Here is a 22719-nt window from a genome sequence, read left to right as displayed (position 1 = left end):
ATGCTAAAGTATTACAGTTGGACCTATGATGAAATGCATAGTAAGCCTATATAGTTTGGCCCTCTTGTGGTTATTGGCAGTATGTTGTTAGAATCCTACAGAGACTGTAACTGTAAAAGTATCATAGTCCATATAATATCTATATGCCACATAGCACGTTGACAGCCACAGAGAGACCCAGAGGCAGGGACATATACATCATTAATTCAATAGAGTGTTTTGGCCATTTATCTCACAGCAATGTATTGACTTTGAGAAAAGATTGTATTCTGATTGACATCGATATAAAAAAAATAACAAGGCCTAATTGATTTCACAAAATTATATTAATCGTTTTGCTCTAGACGGCCTGTCTGGGTTCTGTGGTTAACCTACTTTGGTTTGGGCACGTCATGCTCTCAATGGATGCAGTATGCACAATTATTATCCTCTATGTAAGGTTACGTGTACTGTAGGCTAAAGGCCTATTCAAATACGTCTAGTCAATGTCAACACCTATTCAGTCAACAAATACCATTTCTGAAGAGAAAGTAAAATAGAAACTCACAATACTTTTCGCATACAAACAGTTATTCCGATGCAATTGTTGGCTATGCGCATTTTACGCACACTTAGGGAAGTGTATAGGCCAGAGTCTGAGACAGGTGTACACTGTGCATCAAGAGAACAACTGTATATCAATCCTAATGAGCCAATGAGAAAAGGCGATAAGTGATATGGGCGTGTTTATTAAGCTCAGAGCCTTTCCCTCGACCAATCAGTGAACTGTAGGAGGTGTTAGCCGCACTGAAGGGGTGTGTCAACCCCCCCAGCCGTCTGCTGGATCGTAGTGTGAGGAGTAATGGCATGGAGTATCAGTGGTCAAAACCGGTCAAAACATTGGTCACTATATGAACTACAAACTAACCTACTGTTTTCGTCGCGTTTAACTTGTGCATTGAACTATTTGGGCAAACGGAGGACGCCATGACGCGCGCGTGGGGACCAAATTTCTGAAACTGTCAAGAGCCGATATTTCCTTTTAAATAACGGGATACCTTATTGGACATGTGAGTTACCGGAGTTATCGTCAGCAACCGCGCAAAATGAAGTTTCCCCTGTGTCTTCGATGTCTCCTCATCTCTTCCGTGGTGTTCAGGCCGAGCACAGCACAGTCAGGTGAGTGAGAGCAACAGACAGCGCGCTCATGCGCAAGGTCTTCGGGTATGGTGTTTGCCGTTGTTAACTGCCCGTAATAATTGATCTAAAATACAAATAACTGATCACGCTGCTGCTGATATGAAATGTTGTTGTAAAGTAGAACAGTGTGTAACACACTTCAAGCGGGCATGTTGTAATAGTCCATGACATTACTGCAGTCGTCTTCGTAAACAAATCTGAAGTTCACAAACACGCTGTCATTCCGCAAAGTGCATCACCGGATGTCAATAAAGCCCACTCACTCAAGATTGCCACTATTAATGAATCCGATCCGATGTCATCCTTTCCCTTAGGGAATAGTCTTGAATGAATATTGTCATTCGACTCGAATAGGCTACCGCACACACAGAGAGTCATGGATTTGATAAACAATTCTTCGTTTCTAACGATAAGCTCCAAGCATTGATTATTTATTGCTTATCAGGTGCGTCGTATCTGGATGAAACGACTTTCCCCCTTATTTGAGACAGTTGGGCTAGTAATTTTAATTATATAGCCTGAAGTGTTAGAGGCAATCATTCGTTTGCTGGTTGTTATTGCCATTATTATGTCGTTACACAGTGATTACACAGGCTACTTGTAATTATTAATATTGTGTTGCCTATATTGATTATTTAGCAGTGCTTTAGCCTATACATTTGGTTTGCAAACAAACTTGACTGCGTCAACAGTTTTCGTTTAAGTGTCCTGTGGACTATTGTCTCATCAGATCATAATGTACCCTAGGCTATTTATTCCAGCAAATCACCTATATGAATAGTAGATTTTGGTCTTATGCTTTAGGCTGAATATCGTTGAGGGGTCCCTTTCCTCTATATGAACAGCAAAATACATTTGATAATGTTACAATATTAAACGTATGTAGCAAATCAAATCGAATAATTCCCCCTTGATTTTCACCACCCCCCTGTGGTTTCCCTGCAAGCTGAAAATAATTTAACAGGTGAAACAGTCCCGCAGCCGCCACTTGTTTGGTCAAATGCGCATGGTGGCGAGGCATTCACATCGGCAGGCACTCGCTGAGGCAAGCGAATAGCTCACGCTCCCTCTCCCTCCCTCCCTCCCTCCCTCCCCTCTCCCCCCTCCCTCCCAGCGCGCCGTCCAGAGCGGGTCCCACGCTCGTCCTCGGTGTTCTCATACCGTAACCTACGAGCCTGTTTGTCCATTATGCATTTTGGCCTGCTACTGAAATGGAGCCCGTTTATGAATCGGGTTTGTTGTCGTCTCGTTTATGTGTGGGGGTTGGCTGTGTCAGCGATCCAATTGAATGTCAAATCCATGGCTAAAATTATTGTTTTCAGAGAATGTGACTTAGCTGGCTACCGTCCATTTTCAATGTCATATCCATTCAACCGTTGATAAAGAGGGGGCCATTTACATTACCAAATGATGTTGGCTTTTGAACTTTTCTACTATACCTACTTTTTATATTGATTAATTGAACTCCCGCGTCTCACCTCAACCCCTACTCTCCTTTTTATGGGCTTTTATGAGTTAATTTTAGCAGTGCAAAATATGAGGACCTGAACTATCAGCACAGCCGTGGGAAGTAAGGGTGCGGAGGGTGCTGGAGCACCCCCTGAAAAATGAGAATAATAAAAAAATAACGTTTTTCTTTTTTTAAATGTTATTTTTCACAAAAGTAGTTCACTGGGCCTTTAGTAGTCCTTTAATAGCGAACTGAAGAAAATTCAGACGTTTCATTCCCTTATAGAACAGTACATCAGTGTTGTATTCAAACACAATATCCTGCGTTTATCTCAGATCCATTTGTAGGATCCTATCTGGCTTGTGTGAATGCTGGTGTTACATATCTTAGCAGACTTGCCACAGCTAAAGTTCACCCTGGGAAATCAACATTATTATATTCTATACAATTCTATTCTGTTCTATTCTATACTACTATAGTCTATACTATTCTATTATATTCTATACTATTCTATACAATTCTATTCAGTTCTATTTTATTATATACTATTCTATTTTATGCTATTCTAGTCTGTTCTATACTATTCTATAATATACCTTTCTATTCTATTCTATACTATTTTATTCTATACTATTATATACTATTCTATTTTATACTATTCTGTTCTATACTATTCTATACCATTGGATTCTATATTATTCTATACTATACTATTATATACTATTCTATTTTATACTCTTCTATACTATTCTATTCTATACCATTCTATTATATTCTATTCTGTTCTATTCTATGCCATTCTATTCTAGACTATTCTATACTATACTATACCATTCTATACTATTCTATTCTATTTTATACCATTCTATTCTATACTATTCTATTTTATACTATTCTATTTTATACTATTCTATTCTATACTATTATATACTATTCTATTTTATACTATTCTATTCTATATTATTCTATTCTGTTCTATTTTATACCATTCTATTCTATATTATTCTATACTATACTATTCTATTTTATACTATTCTATTCTATACTATTATATACTATTCTATTTTATACTATTCTATTCTATATTATTCTATTCTATACCATTCTATTATATTCTATTCTATACTATTCTATTCTATTCAATACTATTCTATTCTATACTATTCTATACATTATATTATATACCATTCTATACCATTCTATTCTAGACTATTATATGCTATTCTATTCTATACCATTCCATTCTAGACTATTATATTGAATACTGTTCTATTCTATACTATTCTATACCATTCTATTCTATACTACTCTATTCTAGACTAGTCTATACTATTCTATTTTAGAACTTGACTTAGGTGCTAATGTAGTGTATAAGACAATAGGAACATTGTGGAGGTGCACCTTGGTGTCACCATGTTTAGACATCATAAAGTTGGTCTCTCGGTATTGAGGTGAGGAGACAACCTGCTGGTCCTGATTTGGTGGATGTGCAATATATCTGTCTGAAGGCAATATCACTGATATACACGTGTCATGAGGACTGGGACGCTCCCCAGCACACCCCTGCTGTGTCTTGGTTCTCTAGACTGAGGTAGAGGTGGTGCATGAGGACTGGGACGCTCCCCAGCACACCCCTGCTGTGTCTTGGTTCTCTAGACTGAGGTAGAGGTGGTGCATGAGGACTGGGATGCTCCACAGCACACCCCTGCTGTGTCTTGGTTCTCTAGACTGAGGTAGAGGTGGTGCATGAGGACTGGGATGCTCCACAGCACACCCCTGCTGTGTCTTGGTTCTCTAGACTGAGGTAGAGGTGGTGCATGAGGACTGGGATGCTCCCCAGCACACCCCTGCTGTGGCTTGGTTCTCTGGACTGAGGTAGTGGTGGTGCTGATGGTGCACAGATAGGTCTATACACTGACCACCTCAAAGTCTGCATCCCAAACGGCATCCAATTCACTACGCAGTGCACTACTTCTGAGCACAGCCCTATGGGACCTAGGGACCCTGGTCAGAAGTAGTGCACTATATAGGGAACAGTGTGCCATTTGGGACGCCGACATAATCTGAAATGCACTTCATAAGTGTGGCCACAGTAGAGGGACTATATAAGACGTAACACACATGAATATGAAATGGGGAGGAGCCTAGAAGGAGAGGGGGATGGGGGGATTGAGTGGGGAGAAAAGCAGCCTCCAGACAGATGGACGGGGTTATTTGGCATGTCGTCTTCCAGCCAAGAGCCATGTTTGTGATGCAAATTTCCCCTAAGAATCTGAGCTATGTCTCCCGCTTGTGTGTGTGTGTGTGTGTGTGATAGAAATGTGGTGTTGACTCCCACCACCTCCCCAGACATAGCTCTGCATCCCCTCCACACATCCTCCATCTCACCCTTCATCTCATCTGCTTCAGTCACTTCCCCAAGTTCTGATCTAGGATTATATCATGACCTATATGTTGCTACCTGAAATCCTTGTTTATGCTCTTATGAGCACTTTCCCCATTGTACGTTTTATGAGAGCAATGTTTAGTCTGCATGCGTGTAGGTCTCTGTTTATCTCTTTCTGGTGTTATACGCTGGTGTTCCTCAAGGGCTATGTTTGGGTACTGTCTGTCTGTCTGTCTGTCTGTCTGTCTGTCTGTCTGTCTGTCTGTCTGTCTGTCTGTCTGTCTGTCTGTCTGTCTGTCTGTCTGTCTGTCTGTCTGTCTGTCTGTCTGTCTGTCTGTCTGTCTGTCTGTCTGTCTGTCTGTCTGTCTGTCTGTCTGTCTGTCTGTCTGTCTGTCTGTCTGTCTGTCTGTCTGTCTGTCTGTCTGTCTGTCTGTCTGTCTGTCTGTCTGTCTGTCTGTCTGTCTGTCTGTCTGTCTGTCTGTCTGTCTGTCTGTCTGTCTGTCTGTCTGTCTGTCTGTCTGTCTGTCTGTCTGTCTGTCTGTCTGTCTGTCTGTCTGTCTGTCTGTCTGTCTGTCTGTCTGTCTGTCTGTCTGTCTGTCTGTCTGTCTGTCTGTCTGTCTGTCTGTCTGTCTGTCTGTCTGTCTGTCTGTCTGTCTGTCTGTCTGTCTGTCTGTCTGTCTGTCTGTCTGTCTGTCTGTCTGTCTGTCTGTCTGTCTGTCTGTCTGTCTGTCTGTCTGTCTGTCTGTCTGTCTGTCTGTCTGTCTGTCTGTCTGTCTGTCTGTCTGTCTGTCTGTCTGTCTGTCTGTCTGTCTGTCTGTCTGTCTGTCTGTCTAGGCAGATGGCACTATGTCCTAATCAGACTGCTGTCAGTTGGTGTGACATTTTGGGGGGTTCTCATGGCAATTGTCTGGAGGAGGACCAAGTGAATACCAATATCAAATTATTCATTGGGGGAGGGGGGAGAGGGGGGGGGTTCTTCTCCAAAGCTGAGGATTGAGGAAATGAGAATTTTTTGCAGGCTAATTATACTCTTTAGAAAGCAGACTTGTATCTCTTTGTTTAACTCTACTGGAGAGCTTGAGACATGAATCTAGTTTACTCTTCAGGCACAATGAGTTGATATCAGATGGCCCGGTGCCAATCATTTATGCTTTACCACAAAGACCCTTGTCTGTTCTGTCGTTATGCTGTCATCATCATGATTAGCATTAATTATCCTTCTGGAAATGAGTGTGATCCTGTGTGTTTACATTATTAGATAGAGACACCTATTGTTTGTGTGTGTGTCAGAGAGAGATGCAGCGAGAGAGAGAGGGAGAGAGACAGAGGAGAGAGAAAGATTGAGAGTGTGAGAGTGTGAGAGAGAGAGAATGATTGAGATGAGTTCAATCAGGGTGACATTGGGGCGGTGAGCGGTGGCTCGTTCATTGGCCTTTTAATCAAAACCAGCGATGGCTGACCAATACAGCCCACTATAAGCAGAGCCTTTTAATAAACGAGTTTGTGATGCTTCACATGACAAAGCACACCGTCAAGGGAAGAGAGAGACACAGTCCTCCAGTCTTCTCAAAATCAGGGTCGTATTCACTAGGCACCAAATGGAAGAAAACACACTGAAACATGGAGGGACTACCTGAACTTGTCCAACAAGAAGTGCTCATTTCCATTTTCGGTTGCAAAACATTTACAAACGTGCCCGAATAAACACGGCGCCGCACTGTGCTTTGTATTACGGCAACACACGCTTAGATTTCTCAAGCCTTGAATGTGATATAATGGCAGACGGTTGTTGGTTTGACATTTGTTTGCCTGGCTCCACTACAGAGAGGCTTCTGTCTCATGAGTTCGTGAACCACCCAAAATATTTACATGAGCTAGCACAACTGCACAGCATGTGAGAGGAAAACATCCAAGATTGTGTCTTTCAGAGGGAGGAATGGGGAAACGGTAGTTTCAACAGCCTGAGTAGGAATCATCCCCTTCAACCAGCCTCCTCTCTCTCTCTCTCTCTCTCTCTCTCTCTCTCTCTCTCTCTCTCTCTCTCTCTCTCTCTCTCTCTCTCTCTCTCTCTCTCTCTCTCTCTCTCTCTCTCTCTCTCTCTCAATTTAATTTAAGGGCTTTCTCCCTCTTTCTCTTTCGCTCTCTCTCTCTTTATCACTCTCAGTCTTTGGCAGGACAGGAGAAGCATTAACCCGCATCTCTCTGTGCTTAATGACAAGAATAATGGCTTTAATTGGGCTGAACCATCTCATGCCAACTCCTGGTGGGCATTTTGATTGGCCAGTTGAAGCCTTGCCTGGCACAGATTTCTATAGTTTAGACTGTTTAAAATGCCAGAGCTCCAAACGGAATCTTAGACCCTTGTCCTCTGTAGGCAATGGAGAACACAGAGAGAGAGAGATAGAGGGGAGGGGGAGGAGAGCGAAGTACAGTGGGCTAGAATCCACAGGGTCTGTCATTGAGGGAGGGGAGGGCTTTGGTTTTGGGGCGACTGGAGAGTTTGTTTTCTCCACCACTTGTAATTCCACTCAGAAACAAACGTCCCCCTTTATGTTGCGGAGAGGGGGTGACCCCATCCACCCACTCCCTCTCTTCTTCCCCCTCTCCTCCTTACAGTGCTGCCAGCAGCAGCACACTGCAGAACCTCATGCTGAGTTCCCTGTACCCTTTTCTCTCTGTTCGGTCCTCTTGCCTCTCTTTCTGTCGGCCAAGATGTCTGTGTCTCCTGGGACTCTTATCTGTGTATATGTTGTTTTGGAAGGTTTTCCAATATGCTGGGCTACTTCATATGCTCAGGCAAGTGTGCCTGTGTGCAGCAATGGTGCCCCCACCTTCTTTGTCCCCCCCCTCCGCCCCTCTCTCTCTCTCTCTCTCTCTCTCTCTGTTTCTTTCTCTCCCTTCCTCTCTCTCTTCCTCTCTCTCTTCCTCTCTCTCTTTCTCTCTTTATCGCTCTGTTTCTTTCTCTCCCTTTCTCTCCCTTCCTCTCTCTCTTCCTCTCTCTCTTCCTCTCTCTCTCTTCCTCTCTCCCTTACTCTCTCTCTTGCTCTCTCTTCCTCTTCCTTCCTTTCTCTCTCTCTCTTCTTCTCTCCCTCTTTCTCTCTCCCTCTCTCTTCCTCTCTCTCTCTTCCTCTCTCGCTCTCTTCCTCTCTCTCTTCCTCTCTCGCTCTCTTCCTCTCTCTCTCTTCCTCTCTCTCTCTCTCTCTCTTCCCCTTCCTCTCTCTCTTCCTTATCCTCTTCCTCTCTCTCTCTCTTCCTTATCCTCTTCCTCTCTCTCTCTCTTCCTCTCTCTGCCTCAGATCATCAGTGTCTGTAACTGTGTCTGTAGAGAGTGATAGAAGAGAGTGATAGAAGAGAGGGATCCGGCCGTCAGCCTGGTTGGGCAGTATGTGCTCCTTTGTGTCTCTTTAATTATGACATCCAATTGGTCACGCGGACAATAAGCTGTCAGTGGCCACTCTGAGAGATGGGTCTGCCTCTCATCCTATAGTGTGTGTGTGTATATTGTCATTTATGGTGAGTGGCGTGCCTGTGCATGTGTATGTATGTGGGTATGTGTGTGTGTGTGTGTGCATCCATGCGCGCATGTGTGTCTGTGTATGTGTGCATTTGCGTGCTTGGGAATCTGAAGAAAAACTCCTCTTAAAAGCATTCTAAGGTCTTTGATTGACAGTGTTGCTCGGGCAACCATAGGCTCAGTCGCTTTGTCACCACTGACTCAGAGTCCCCTTTGCTTTCTCCTTTTTTCTCCTTTTTTTTGTTCAACTTTCCTCCCTCGCTTTTTCCTCTCCTCTCAGAGCAGCACAATGGGAGACATTTGAATAACAATACAATTAGTCTAATCTCCACAAAGACTCCCTCATTACCTCAATGGAGGAAATAGAGATCATTGTGGCCCCTGTAACTCCCTGTAACTCCAGTAACTCTCAGTAACTCTCAGTAACTCCCTTCAACTCTCAGTAACTCCCAGTAACTCCCTGTAACTCTTAGTAACTCCCAGTAACTCCCAGTAACTCCCAGTAACTCCAGTAACTCCCTGTAACTCTCAGTAACTCCCTGTAACTCCCAGTAACTCCCAGTAACTCCCTGTAACTCCCTGTAACTCTCAGTAACTCTCAATAACTCTCAGTAACTCCCAGTGACTCCCTGTGACTCCCTGTGACTCCCAGTAACTCCCTGTAAATCCCTGTGACTCCCTGTGACTCCCTGTGACTCCCTGTGACTCCCTGTGACTCTTTGTGACTCTTTGTGACTCCCTGTGACTCCCAGTGACTCCCAGTAAATCCCAGTGACTCTTTGTGACTTCCTGTGACTCCCTGTGACTCCCTGTGACTTCCTGTGACTCCCTGTGACTTCCTGTGACTCCTTGTGACTCTTTGTGACTCTTTGTGACTCCCTGTGACTCCCTGTGACTCCCTGTGACTCCCAGTAAATCCCAGTGACTCCCAGTGACTCCCTGTGACTTCCTGTGACTCCTTGTGACTCCCAGGGACTCCCAGGGACTCCCTGTGAGTCCCTGTAACTCCCTGTGAGTCCCTGTAACTCCCTGTAACTCCCAGTCACAGGGGGCTTGTGTGTTTGTCTCCCAGGATAATTCCAAGTAGTTTGTTTCTCGCTCTCTCTCTCTCTCCTCTCCCATATTATTATCTGCCAGCTAATCCCTTTTCAGATATTCACAGCAGCTAATCTGTTTAATTAATGGCCCAATGAGTGATATAGACTGCTTCAACATTCCACACCTTGCTTTTAATCTTGGTTTGGTATGTGAGTGTGTGTCTCTCTTTCTCTCTCTGTCTATGTATCTCTGTGTGTGCTTAATATGAAACAGCCTAGATGATTGTATTATGTTGTGGACAGTAGGGATAACACAACCCCACTTGCTGAATAAACAGGAAATATAGTTATTTCACAGGTGCTCTTTTTGCCTTCTGATGTAAGCCGGATAACACATATTAGTCTGTATCTATCAACTGTTTCCTGTGTGTGTAACTACTTTAGTAGGACAGTGAGTCCAAACAGTAATGGTAGTAGGCAGAGAGAGAGAGAAAAGTGTTTATTTCACTTTTGTATATTATCTACCTCACTTGCTTTGGCAAAGTTAACATATGTTTCCCATACCAATAAAGCCCTTGAATTTAATTGAGAGAGAGAGAGAGAGAGAGAGAGAGAGAGAGAGAGAGAGAGAGAGAGAGAGAGAGAGAGAGAGAGAGAGAGAGAGAGAGAGAGAGAGAGAGAGAGTTTTTTTTTTGAGTTTTAAATAATCTTTATTGGGTCTGGGAGCCCACCATACAATAAATACTCATACAAAAAAAACACAGTTACACATCAATTAAAAACACAACTCCAATTCCTCCTCCACAGTAACTATACACAACAGCCTCTGAATACCCCATATACTCATAAACAGATCAATATTGTTGACCAGTTTATAATATGCAAACTCAACCCTCAGTCTCGCTGCCAACATTCCCTCCAGCATTCCCACCACATCAACAGACCCCTGTCCCCGAATACTGTTCTTTCGGGTCTTCCATATCGCTAATTTTGCTGCCCCTAACACAAAATTAAGCAGCACAACTACACCCTTTCGACTGAACCTGTACTTTGGCCCAAATATATACAGTTGAGAAGAAAAAACCTCTCCCAACGTTGAGAACCAATTTGTGATCAGGTCAATCATCCCGACCAACCTGGGACACTGTAAAAACAGATGTGCCAGAGTTTCAGACTCAGCACAAAATGGACACCCCTCCCCAACAGTAGGGTCCAGGTGTACCAGATGCATGTTAGTGGCTATAGCTCCATGTATTATCCTCCATTGGAGGTCAGCTGTCCTCTTATCAATAGGCAGTTTGTACAGTGATCGCCAACAGCCTTTTGAAGAGGCACCTGGACCAAGCACATCCGCCCACCTCGTCGATTTGACCCCTTCCAGGGAAGATGCATGGGACACCTTTACACATACTCTGTACATGGCCTTCTTTCCCACCTCCTTGAACTCCCCAAGCTCCGGGGTATCGAAGGAAAGCAGCATCCCCACGTCCTCCACGAATGCCCCCGCTGCAGCACTAACAATCAGTGCAGGGAACACATAATCCAGACCCTCCTTCCACCGATCACAATTGGAAATGTCAGTCACATACTGCAGATGAAGCACTGGCAGGGAGTCAGACTTCAGCGACGACCTTCCTCAGTAGGCGAGATGATCTGATCCCCGCTCTTTCTCCCAGCTCCTCCAACGATCTATTCCTGTTCCGCATCAGATGACCCAGTTTAGTACACCCCACGCCTAACAGGCATGAACGTAGGCTAGCTGAACCCAGAACACGGGACTGGATGGCAGTGTTGTGAAAAAGAGGCTCTTCAAAAAGCCACATCCCTGGTGGCGTGCAGGCCTTACGAGACTTCACAAAAACTCTCCAAGCCTGCATAACAGACTCATAAAATGGAGTCAGGCCAGGCAAATCACCCCCCTCCAGTTTTAAGAGGAAAAGGTGCTTATCTAAGCCCAAACAGCCCGCTCTCCTCATCAATATATAGGCTGTGTCGACCCAGCTAGAACCGTCTCTGTACAACAGCCTCTGGGCTGCATGAAGCCGGAAAGCCATGATCCTAGAGGAAATATCCACCAAACCTTGCCCACCCTCGTGTAGTGGTAGGTACAGGGCTGCAGCTTTAATCCAGTGTTGTCCAGACCAGAAGAAATTGACAAGGGTCCTCTGAAGCTCTTGAATCAGACCCTTTGGTGGCTGTAAAATCATTAGTCTGTGCCACAGGGTAGAGGCAGCAAGATTATTAGCTACCAAAACCCTTCCCCTATAAGACAGCTGGGGCAGCACCCATTTCCACCTTGACAGTCTGGCACACACTTTCTCCACTACACCCTCCCAGTTCTTTTTCTGAAAGACATCGGAGCCTAAACCCCCAAAGTCTTCATCCCATCTCTGCCCCACTGAATACCCCCTGGTAACCGTGGAGCAGACCCTATCTGAAGCTGACCTGCCCACAGCGCTTCACTCTTTCCCCAATTGACTCTAGCTGAGGAGGCCCCCTCATACACCTTTAGAGCATTTGAGAGAACTTTAACATCCTCAGCCCCTGTAATAAAAACTGTCACGTCATCTGCATACGCAGACAGTGCTATCGTGGGACCCTTCATTACACCTGGCACAGAGAAACCAGTAAGCCTCGCTCTTAAAAAACAAAGCATTGGTTCAATCGCCAGACTGTATAACTGCCCTGAAATTGGGCATCCCTGCCTGATGCCCCTTTGGACAGGGATTGGGCAGCTCAAACCACCCCCCACCTTCACCATACACGAGGCCCCAGCATACAGTAAATTCATCCACGACAAAAAAACATCCCCAAACCCAAAGGCTTTCATTGTCTTGAACAAGTACTGGTGGTCCACACGGTCAAAAGCCTTCTCCTGATCCAACGAAAGTAAACCCACATTTACATCAGACAGTTTACAAATGTCTAAAACATCTCTTATCAGAAACAAATTGTCAACAATAGAGCGATCAGGTACACAGTAAGACTGGTCCTTGTGGACCAACAATCCCAAATACTCTTTCAACCTGTTTGAGAGACATTTAGAAACAATTTTATATTCTGCGCACAGCAACGCAACAGGTCTCCAATTTTTTATGAGAGCCAAATCCCCCTTTTTTGGCAATAATGAAAGCACCGCACGTTGACAGGATACAGGAAGAGAACCCTCATTAAAAGATTCACACACCACTTCATAAAAATCCTCCCCAATAGACCCCCAAAAGTGCTTATAAAACTCAGATGGTAAACCATCAATGCCAGGGGCTCGGCCTGTTGAGAGCTGCATAACTGCTGTGGACAGCTCTTGCAGTGTAATGTCAGAGTCCAATGCGACTCTCTGCTCAGGTCCCAATTGAGGAAGACCGTGTAGCAACTGTTCAGTACACAGAGAGTCACAATCCTCCGCCTTATAGAGGGCAGAGTAGAAATCCACTGCATGTTGACGCATTTCACTGTCATCTGTGGTCACCTTCCCATCAGGGAGACGAAGGCAGACCATCTGTTTACGTTGCAGTGTCGACTGTCCTAGGTTAAAAAAGAAAGCGCTAGGAGCATCCATATCCTTGATGGAAGCGAAACGAGACCTAATCAAGGCACCCTTCACTCTTTCATGCAGAAACAATCTCAGTTCATGTCTCTTGTCCTGTAAATTCATGACTAATCCAGGGTCATTCTGAGTGAGCAGCTTCAATTCAATAAATTTGATGTCCTGTTCAAGGGCCTTGATAGTCTCTTTGACTTCAATTCGAGACAGAGCAGTATACTGTTGACAAAATAATCGTATTTGGGCCTTCCCAACCTCCCACCATTGTCTCAAGGACTCAAAATTTCCTTTTGTAACCCTCCATTTTTCCCAAAACAACAAAAACCTTTCACAAAACATGACATCATGTAACAATTTAACATTAAAATACCAGTAAGATGATGACCTTGGTGGACAGGTCAAGTGAATATCAACAGTAACAATATGGTGATCAGAGGAACCCAGAGGAGTAATATCACACCTTCCAACCCTACTACAGTAGTGATCAGATACATACAACCTGTCTAACCTTCCAACCCTACTACAGTAGTGATCAGATACATACAACCTGTCTAACCTTCCAACCCTACTACAGTAGTGATCAGATACATACAACCTGTCTAACCTTCCAACCCTACTACAGTAGAGATCAGATACATACAACCTGTCTAACCTTCCAACCCTACTACAGTAGTGATCAGATACATACAACCTGTCTAACCTTCCAACCCTACTACAGTAGAGATCAGATACATACAACCTGTCTAACCTTGCAGCACTGACACGACCTTCATTGATTTTTAGCCATGTGTACTGCCTAACTTTTGCATTCCTGACTCTCCACACATCAGAAAGCTCAAACTCAGTTAGTAGACCAGACAGGCAAGTGGCTGACCGCAGGTGAGGTTCTTCAGCGGTGCGATCAACAGTAAAATCCACTGTACAGTTCCAGTCCCCCCCTAAAACCATACAACCCTCTTGGTCACACTGTCTTAAAGTTTCCTTTATTTGATCAAATACAGCAATACGCTCTGTACCCTCATTAGGAGCATAAACATTCAAAAAAACAAACAAAAACCCCATAACCTCCGCCTTGACCAATAAAACCCGTCCCTTGACAATCTCTGTTGTAGATACCACAGTCACCCCTAAGCCTGAAGAAAACAAGATTGCCACCCCAGCACTGAAATTAGTACCATGACTGAGTATATGCTGCCCCTCCCACCACATACCCCAGTCAACCTTATTTTCCTCATCACTATGTGTCTCCTGTAGAAAAACTACATTAAGCATTTTCTGTTTTATTATTTCTAATACCCAAGCCCTCTTATTCCTGTCCCTTCCACCATTAATATTGAGAGAACCTACCCTTAGTACCTCCATATAGAAAAGAGAAAGGAAAAGCAGAAGAAACCACAGAGAAACCAAAGAGAAAAAAGAAGACACCCTATGAAGCATGATCAACATCATTGTTTAAATTTTCTCTTACCCTGACCACGTTTCCCAGCACCTTTTGCTGCTGTAACAGCAGTAACAAATTTCCTCAAGCGAAACCGCTTCTTCTCACTTAACTGGTCTAACCCCACCGTCTTCTGTAACATCACAGCTGACCTCACAAACTTATCAACATCAAAATATTCTGCCAATTTGACAGATTTCCCAAAAGTCTGATCCAAAAACCTATTTACCTCCTCTAGATCATAAATTGAGTCGTCACCAGCTGCTATCATACCAATAGAGATATCCATATCCTGCTCCTCCTCAACTGAGGCCACAGACCCCTGACTCACTTCTAACACATCCCTTTCATCACTCCCCACTTGCAGCCCATCACTCGTACCAGGCATCTCCTCCACTACCTGGGAGACTATCCCCACCTGAACCCTATTACTAGTAGTGGGCATCTCCTCTACTACCTGGGAGACTAGCTCTACCTGAACCCTATTACTAGTAGTGGGCATCTCCTCCACTACCTGGGAGACTAGCTCTACCTGAACCCCATTACTAATAGTGGGCATCTCCTCCACTACCTGGGAGACTAGCCCCACCTGAACCCTATTACTAGTAGTGGGCATCTCCTCCACTACCTGGGAGACTAGCCCCACCTGAACCCTATTAGTCGTAGTGGGCCTCTCCTCCACTACCTGGGAGACTAGCCCCACCTGAACCCTATTACTCGTAGTGGGCATCTCCTCCACTACCTGAGAGACTAGCCCCACCTGAACCCTATTACTAGTAGTGGGCATCTCCTCCACTACCTGGGAGACTAGCCCCACCTGAACCCTATTACTAGTAGTGGGCATCTCCTCCACTACCTGGGAGACTAGCCCCACCTGTACCCTATTACTAGTAGTGGGCATCTCCTCCACTACCTGGGAGTCTAGCTCCACATGAATCCCCTCCTGTACCCCGTTACTCATAGTGGGCATTTCCTCCACTACCTGGGAGACTAGCTCCATATGAACCCCCTCCTGTACCCCAGCACTCGTACTGGGCACCTCATCACCAGTCTGAGGAACTGGCTCTTCAGATCTATCCTTGCTTTCTACAACAAAATGTTTCTGCTGCATAACATTTCCCTCTAACACAAGTTGCAACTCCTTGTCCTCAACATGGATAACTTGTTCCTCAGCAGCAGGTGCTTGTGGCTGCTCTACCGCTGTCGGCCCACCTCTCCCTACATTAGTGGGCCCAGGCGTTACGAGGACCACCTGCGCCCCTCCCTCTGCCTTCTCCCTTTTCGGGCAAGCATGTCGCTTATGACCAACATCCCCACACTCAAAACACCGTTGACTACCCGTACTAGCATAAGCCATATATAATTTATTGTCATACTTGACTTTAAACGCTAACTCCAAAGTCTGCTCCGGTGAGTCCAAAAACATAAACACCTGTCGCCGAAAAGACAATAACCTGTTTTCAACGCCGGGTGTTTGCAACCCAACGGGACAACCTTAATGGAACTTGCAAACTTCCCAAAGCGCAATAACTCGCGCTCCAATAGCTCATTTGGAATAAACGGCGGTACATTTGAAATCGTTACCCTTGTTGACGGAGAAAAAAGCGGCGTAACTTGAATAAACATTCCTTTAAGAAGTACGCCTTGCTCAACCATACGATTAACAAGACACTCTTCTTTAAGAAAAACCACCACCGCTTTATTCATCCGTGACGCATAAGCAACATTCTCATATCCTACCTTCTCTCCTACGGCGACCAGAAACTCCTCCACCGTGACAGTAGCTTCAGTAACACACCTAAAGCCGTGCCGAAGTGACAGGGACGGCATCCCCATTCGGGCTGCCATCCCCACCAAAATCAGGGTAATTTCGATACGAAAACAAAATACTTAATTCTACCACAACAAACAAATAAAAATAATAACCTTAATCATGCACAGAAGAAAACAAAGAATGCCACCAAGAAAGAGAAAACCTAAAGAAAGTTCTGAATATCTAACTCTACACAACACACGCACTCCCTTGCTCAAACAATTCCCAGCATGCACCAAACACTCCCAGCATGCAGAGAGAGAGAGAGAGAGAGAGAGAAATACCCCTTTTTGGCAATAATGAAAGCACCGCACGTTGACAGGATACAGGAAGAGAACCCTGATGAAAAGATTCACACATCACTTCATAAAAATCCTCTCCAATAGACCGCCAAAAGTGCTTATAAACCTCAGATGGTAAACCATCAATGCCAGGGGCTCGGGCCTGTTGAGAGCTGCATAACTGCTGTGTAATGTCAGAGTCCAATGCGACTCTCTGCTCAGGTCCCAATTGAGGAAGACTGTGTAGCAACTGTTCAGTACACAGAGAGTCACAATCCTCCGCCTTATAGAGGGCAGAGTAGAGGTCCATGGCATGTTGACGCATTTCACTGTCATCCGTGGTCACCTTCCCATCAAGGAGACGAAGGCCAACCATCTGTTTGCGTTGCAGTGTCGATTGTCCTAGGTTTAAATAGAAAGCGCTAGGAGCATCCATATCCTTGAGGAAAGCGAAACGAGACCTAATCAAGGCACCCTTCACTCTTTCATGCAGAAACAATCTCAGTCTCTTGTCCTGTAAGTTCATGACTAATCCAGGGTCGTTCCAAAGTGAGCAGCTTCAATTCAATAGATTTGATGTCCTGTTCAAGGGCCCTGATAGTCTCTTTAACTTCAATTCGAGACAGAGCAGTGTACTGTTGTGTGTTTCCTTTATTTGATCAAAACCAACAATACGCTCTGTACCCTCATTGGGAGCATAAACATAAAAAAAAAAAAAAAAAAAAAAAAACATAACATCCGCCTTGACTGTCACGTCCTGACCAGTATAGGGGTTATTTGTTATTGTAGTTTGGTCAAGATGTGGCAGAGGGTATTTGTTTTATGTGATTCGGGGTGGTGGTTTATTTAGTAGGGTGTTTGATTTATTATTTCCGGGTTTTTGGGGTACTGTTCTATGTTAGTGTATTTCTATGTTCTGTCTAGTCTTTTGTATTTCTATGTTTTGTTATTTGGGGTTGGACTCTCAATTGGAGGCAGGTGTTTTCTCGTTGCCTCTGATTGAGAGTCCTATATATGGGTATGTGTTTGGTTTAGTGTTTGTGGGAGATTGTTCCATGTGTAGCTTATGGCCTACAGGACTGTTTATTTGTCGTTGTGTTTCTTTTGGTGTACGTGTTTATTTAGGTTTTTCCTTCTTTCCTTAATAAAAGATGATGAGTACACATATACCCGCTGCGTTTTGGTCTCAATCTGACGACAACCGTTACATTGACCAATAAAACCCGACCCTTGACAATCTCTGTTGTGGATACCACAGTAACCCCCAAGCATGAGGAAAACAAAATTGCCACCCCAGCACTGAAATTAGTACCATGACTGAGTATATGCTGCCCCTCCCACCACATACCCCAGTCAACCTCATTTTCTTCATCACTATGGGTCTCCTATAGAAAAACTACATTAAGCCTTTTCTGTTTTATTACCCAAGCCCTCTTATTCCTGTCCCTTCCACCATTAATATTGAGAGAACCTACCCTTAGTACCTCCATATAGAAAAGAGAAAGGAAAAGCAGAAGAAACCACAGAGAAACCAAAGAGAAAAAAGAAGACACCCTATGAAGCATGATCAACATCATTGTTTACATTTTCTCTTACCCTGACCACATTTCCCACCACCTTTTGCTGCTGTGACAGCAGTAACAAATTTCCTCAAGTGAAACCGCTTCTTCTCACTCAGCTGGTCTAACCCCCACCGTCTTCTGTAACATCACAGCTGACCTCACAAACTTATCAACATCAAAATATTCTGCCAATTTGACAGATTTCCCAAAAGTCTGAACCACACTACACCACACCATACTACACCACACCACATCACACCATACCACACCACACCATACCATACTACACCATACCACACCACACTGTACCACACCATACCACAACACAACATACCATACCACACTGTACCACAACACACCATACCACACCATACCACAACACACCATACCACACCACACCTCCTTCCCCTCTTCCCCCCCCTTCCCCTTCCTCCCCCTCCCTTACCCCCCTCCCTCTCCCCTCTTCCCCCTCCTTCCCCCTCCTCCCCCCCTCCGCCTCCCCAGTCCTTCCCTCCTTCCCCCCTCCTCCCCAGACTATATTTTAGCTTAGAGTTTTATGTACCTTTAAACCCTGAAAAGGAGCAGCCATATTTCTACTGAACTGCAAGGTGACTGTCTGCAACGTTGTGTGTGTGTCTAGGTGTGTGTGTGTAGGTGTGTGTTTGAATGTGTGTCTAGATGTGTGTGTGTAGGTGTGTGTTTGAATGTGTGTCTAGATGTGTGTGTGTAGGTGTGTGTTTGAATGTGTGTATAGATGTGTGTGTGTGTAGGTGTGTGTTTGAGTGTGTGTCTAGATGTGTGTGTGTAGGTGTGTGTTTGAGTGTGTGTCTAGATGTGTGTGTGTAGGTGTGTTTCTGAGTGTGTGTCTAGATGTGTGTGTGTAGGTGTGTGTTTGAGTGTGTGTCTAGATGTGTGTGTGTAGGTGTGTGTTTGAGTGTGTGTCTAGATGTGTGTGTGTAGGTGTGTGTTTGAATGTGTGTCTAGATGTGTGTGTGTAGGTGTGTGTTTGAATGTGTGTCTAGATGTGTGTGTGTAGGTGTGTGTTTGAGTGTGTGTCTAGATGTGCATGTATGTGTATGAGTGTGTGTCTACATGTGTGCGGTGTGTGTGTGAGCACTCTAAGGAGCAATTACCAGCGGTGGTCTGCTGCAGAGTACTTAGTGAGTTAGAAATGGAGAGGTGGATCTGAACACAGGACTATCTGATGTTGAGAGAGAGACTGAGGGAGGGCAAGAGAGAGAGGGAGAGGGAGAGAGAGAGGGGGAGAGAGAGAGGGAAAGAGAGAGAGGGGGAGAGAGAGAGGGAAAGAGAGAGAGGGAAAGAGAGAGAGGGGGGAGAGAGAGAGGGAAAGAGAGAGAGACAGAGAGGGGGAGAGAGAGGGGGGAGAGAGAGAGGGAAAGAGAGAGAGACAGAGAGGGGGAGAGAGAGGGGGGGAGAGAGAGAGGGAAAGAGAGAGAGGGGGAGAGAGAGAGGGAAAGAGAGAGAGAGAGAGAGGGAGAGAGAGAGAGACAGAGAGAGAGGGAAAGAGAGAGAGAAACAGACCGGTATAGAGACAGAGAGAGAAAGGCTTTTATGGTGCTCCTATTGTTAGCAGTGTGTTCCATATACGTCCTTTAGGCAGCTGTGGTGTATAAATGGCCACACTGGTTCCATGTACAGTACCACTGGCCCAGTGGCTGTATTGGCCTGAGGACACATCACCCCACATTGCCAACTACTGTAGAACTGATTTATGTCTGGTCATAGGTAGACGGTTAGGAGAATAGGTACCTACTGGTTGCACTTGCACTTGCACTTGCACTTGCACATACACACACACACACAACACACACACACACACACACACACACACACACACACACACACACACACACACACACACACACACACACCACACACACACACACACACACACACACACACACACACACCTCATCCCTCCTGGCAAGGTGAAACTAGGCTGCTGATGTTGGATCATTTGTAAGGAGAGAGATGGAGAGAGGGAGAGAGCGAGATGAGGGAGAGCGAGAGACAGAGAGAGAGAGAGATGAGGGAGAGTGAGAGATGAGGGAGAGTGAGAGAGAGAGAGAGAGAGAGAGAGAGTGAGAGAGAGAGAGAGAGAGAGCGAGAGAGAGAGAGAGAGAGAGAGAGAGAGAGAGAGAGAGAGCTGTAGAGAGAGAGAGAGAGAGAGAGAGATGGCGAGAGAGAGAGAGGGAGAGCAAGAGAGACAGAGAGCGAGACAGAGAGAGAGAGAGAGACAGAGAGAGAGAGAGAGAGAGAGAGAGAGAGAGAGAGAGAGAGAGAGAGAGAGAGAGGGAGAGCAAGAGACAGAGAGCGAGACAGAGAGAGAGAGAGAGACAGAGAGAGAAAGAGAGAGAGAGAGAGAGAGAGAGAGAGAGAGAGAGAGAGAGAGAGAGAGAGAGAGGGATAGATGTAGAGTGTGTGTGTTTACAGAGAGAGGCTATTACCAGCCATCAGCACCCAATTAATCACACCAGCCCCCCCCACGGGGTGTCTGTCCACTCATGTCTGTGACTGTCCTACACGGTAATATAGGACACGTATGTTGCTATTTCCCTCTCACATAATAACTGTAACAGATGATGGGCATGCCATGTGTTTGGAGTTGACTGATGTCTGGTAGGCATGGTGTTCTCTGGTGTGCTGTTGTGGTCCTAGACAGTTAAACAGCCCTCATCCATCCAGCTCTATCTACACAGGTGATGATATGAACGCCAATGAAGTAATGATGGCATGATGAGGAAAAGACAGGGGCTAATAGTTCAACTGCTCCTCTCATCTCTCTGTCTCTATGTCTCATCGCCTCCTCACCACGGTGCCCCCCTCTCTCCCTCTCTCCCCCTCACTCTCTCTGTCTCTCTGTCTCTATCACTCCCCCCCCTCTCTCTCTGTCTCTATGTCTCATTGCCTCCTCACCACGGTGCCCCCTCTCTCCCTGTCTCCCCCTCACTCTCTCTGTCTCTATCACTCCCCCCTCCCCTCTCTGTCTCTCTGTCTCTATCACTCCCCCCTCCCCTCTCTGTCTTTCTCTCTCTCGCTACATCACCCCCCCTCTCTCTCTGTCTCTATGTCTCATCGCCTCCTCACCACGGTGCCCCCTCCTCTCCCTCTCTCCCCCTCACTCTCTTTGTCTCTCTGTCTCTATCACTCCCCCCCCTCCCCTCTCTCGCTACATCACCCCCCCTCTCTCTCTGTCTCTATGTCTCTCGCCTCCTCACCACGGTGCCCCCTCTCTCCCTCTCTCCCCTCACTCTCTCTGTCTCTCTGTCTCTATCACTCCCCCCCCTCTCTCTCTCTGTCTCTATGTCTCATCGCCCTCCTCACCACGGTGCCCCCCTCTCTCCCTCTCTCCCCCCCCGTCTCTCGGTCTCTCTGTCACCCCCCCCCCTGTCTCTCTGTCTCTATCTCTGTCACTCCCCCCTCCCCTTTCTGCATTCGTCTTCAATCATCCCTCCTCCTACTCCTCCTCTGTGGGCCTTCTGCAGTAATGGGGTCAGATGTAATGCTGCTGTGTGCCAGGGTAGCCTGGAACATCCTGGTGTACTGGAGCTGCTGGTGTACTGGAGCTGCTGGTGTACTGGAGCTGCTGGTGTACTGGAGCTGCCTGTGCCCATCAGTCTGACAATGTCTCACACACATCCTCTGGCGTGTGTGTGTCTGTGTGTGTGTCTGAACGTGTATATACTGTGAGTCAGAGAGAGAGAGAAAGAGAGAGGAGAGAGAAAATGAAAAGTATCAGTGAATGTAAATACCCTTTCTAACCATGTCAGCACTTGAAACATCGTACACTAATGAGAGAGAGAGAGAGAGAGAGAGAGAGAGAGAGAGGCTCAGTGAGCACAGCCTTGCCATTGAGAAGGGTCGACACAGGAAAACCTGGCTCCCTGTAGAGGAAAGGCTGTGCAACCACTGCACAACAGCAGAACCTGAGACGGAGCTGCATTTCCGGACAAAATGTCAAAAATATAAAACAATTAGAGAGTGTCATTTCCCCAAATTTGAAACCTTTATTCAAGGTTTGAAAGACCTCTGATGAGAGTAGGCTACCCATCCTGTTGGGGGAGGATGCAGAGAGCTGTGGGTTGGCAGCGCACTACATTGCTGCCTGCCATAAAATACAGTGGAAGTCGGAAGTTTACATTCACTTAGGTTGGAGTCATTAAAACTCGTTTTTCAACCACTCCATAAATGTCTTGTTAACAAACTGAAGTTTTGGCAAGTCGGTTAGGACATCTACTTTGTGCATGACACAAGTCATTTTTCCAACAATTGTTTACAGACAGATTATTTCACTTATAATTCACTGTATCTCAATTCCAGTGGGTCAGAAGTTTACATACACTAAGTTGACTGTGCCTTTAAACAGCTTGGAAAATTCCAGAAAATTATGTCATGGCTTTAGAAGCTTCTGATAGGCTAATTGACATCATTTGAGTCAATTGGAGGTGTACCTGTGGATGCATTTCAAGGCCTACCTTCAAACTCAGTGCCTCT

The 22719-nt window shown here is 45.4% G+C and overlaps 1 protein-coding gene across 1 annotated transcript in view; it reads left to right on the top strand.

Annotated features, from left to right (window-relative positions):
- The first annotated feature begins 837 nt into the window (after positions 1–837).
- Positions 838–22719, top strand: part of LOC106593673 (receptor tyrosine-protein kinase erbB-4) — a 478474-nt gene continuing 456592 nt past the window's right edge. Inside the window, exon 1 of the mRNA XM_082963037.1 lies at positions 838–1158. Within this exon, the coding sequence (XP_082819163.1) occupies positions 1086–1158 (73 nt within the window). The 5' untranslated portion in view covers positions 838–1085. The remainder of the gene's footprint in view (positions 1159–22719) is intronic.

Source organism: Salmo salar, chromosome 16, assembly GCF_965601325.2.
Source record: "Salmo salar chromosome 16, fSalSal1, whole genome shotgun sequence".
Classification (NCBI taxonomy): Eukaryota; Metazoa; Chordata; class Actinopteri; order Salmoniformes; family Salmonidae; genus Salmo; species Salmo salar.
The sequence above is the reverse complement of the archived record's forward strand: the minus strand, read 5'-3'. Positions and strand labels throughout refer to the sequence as shown.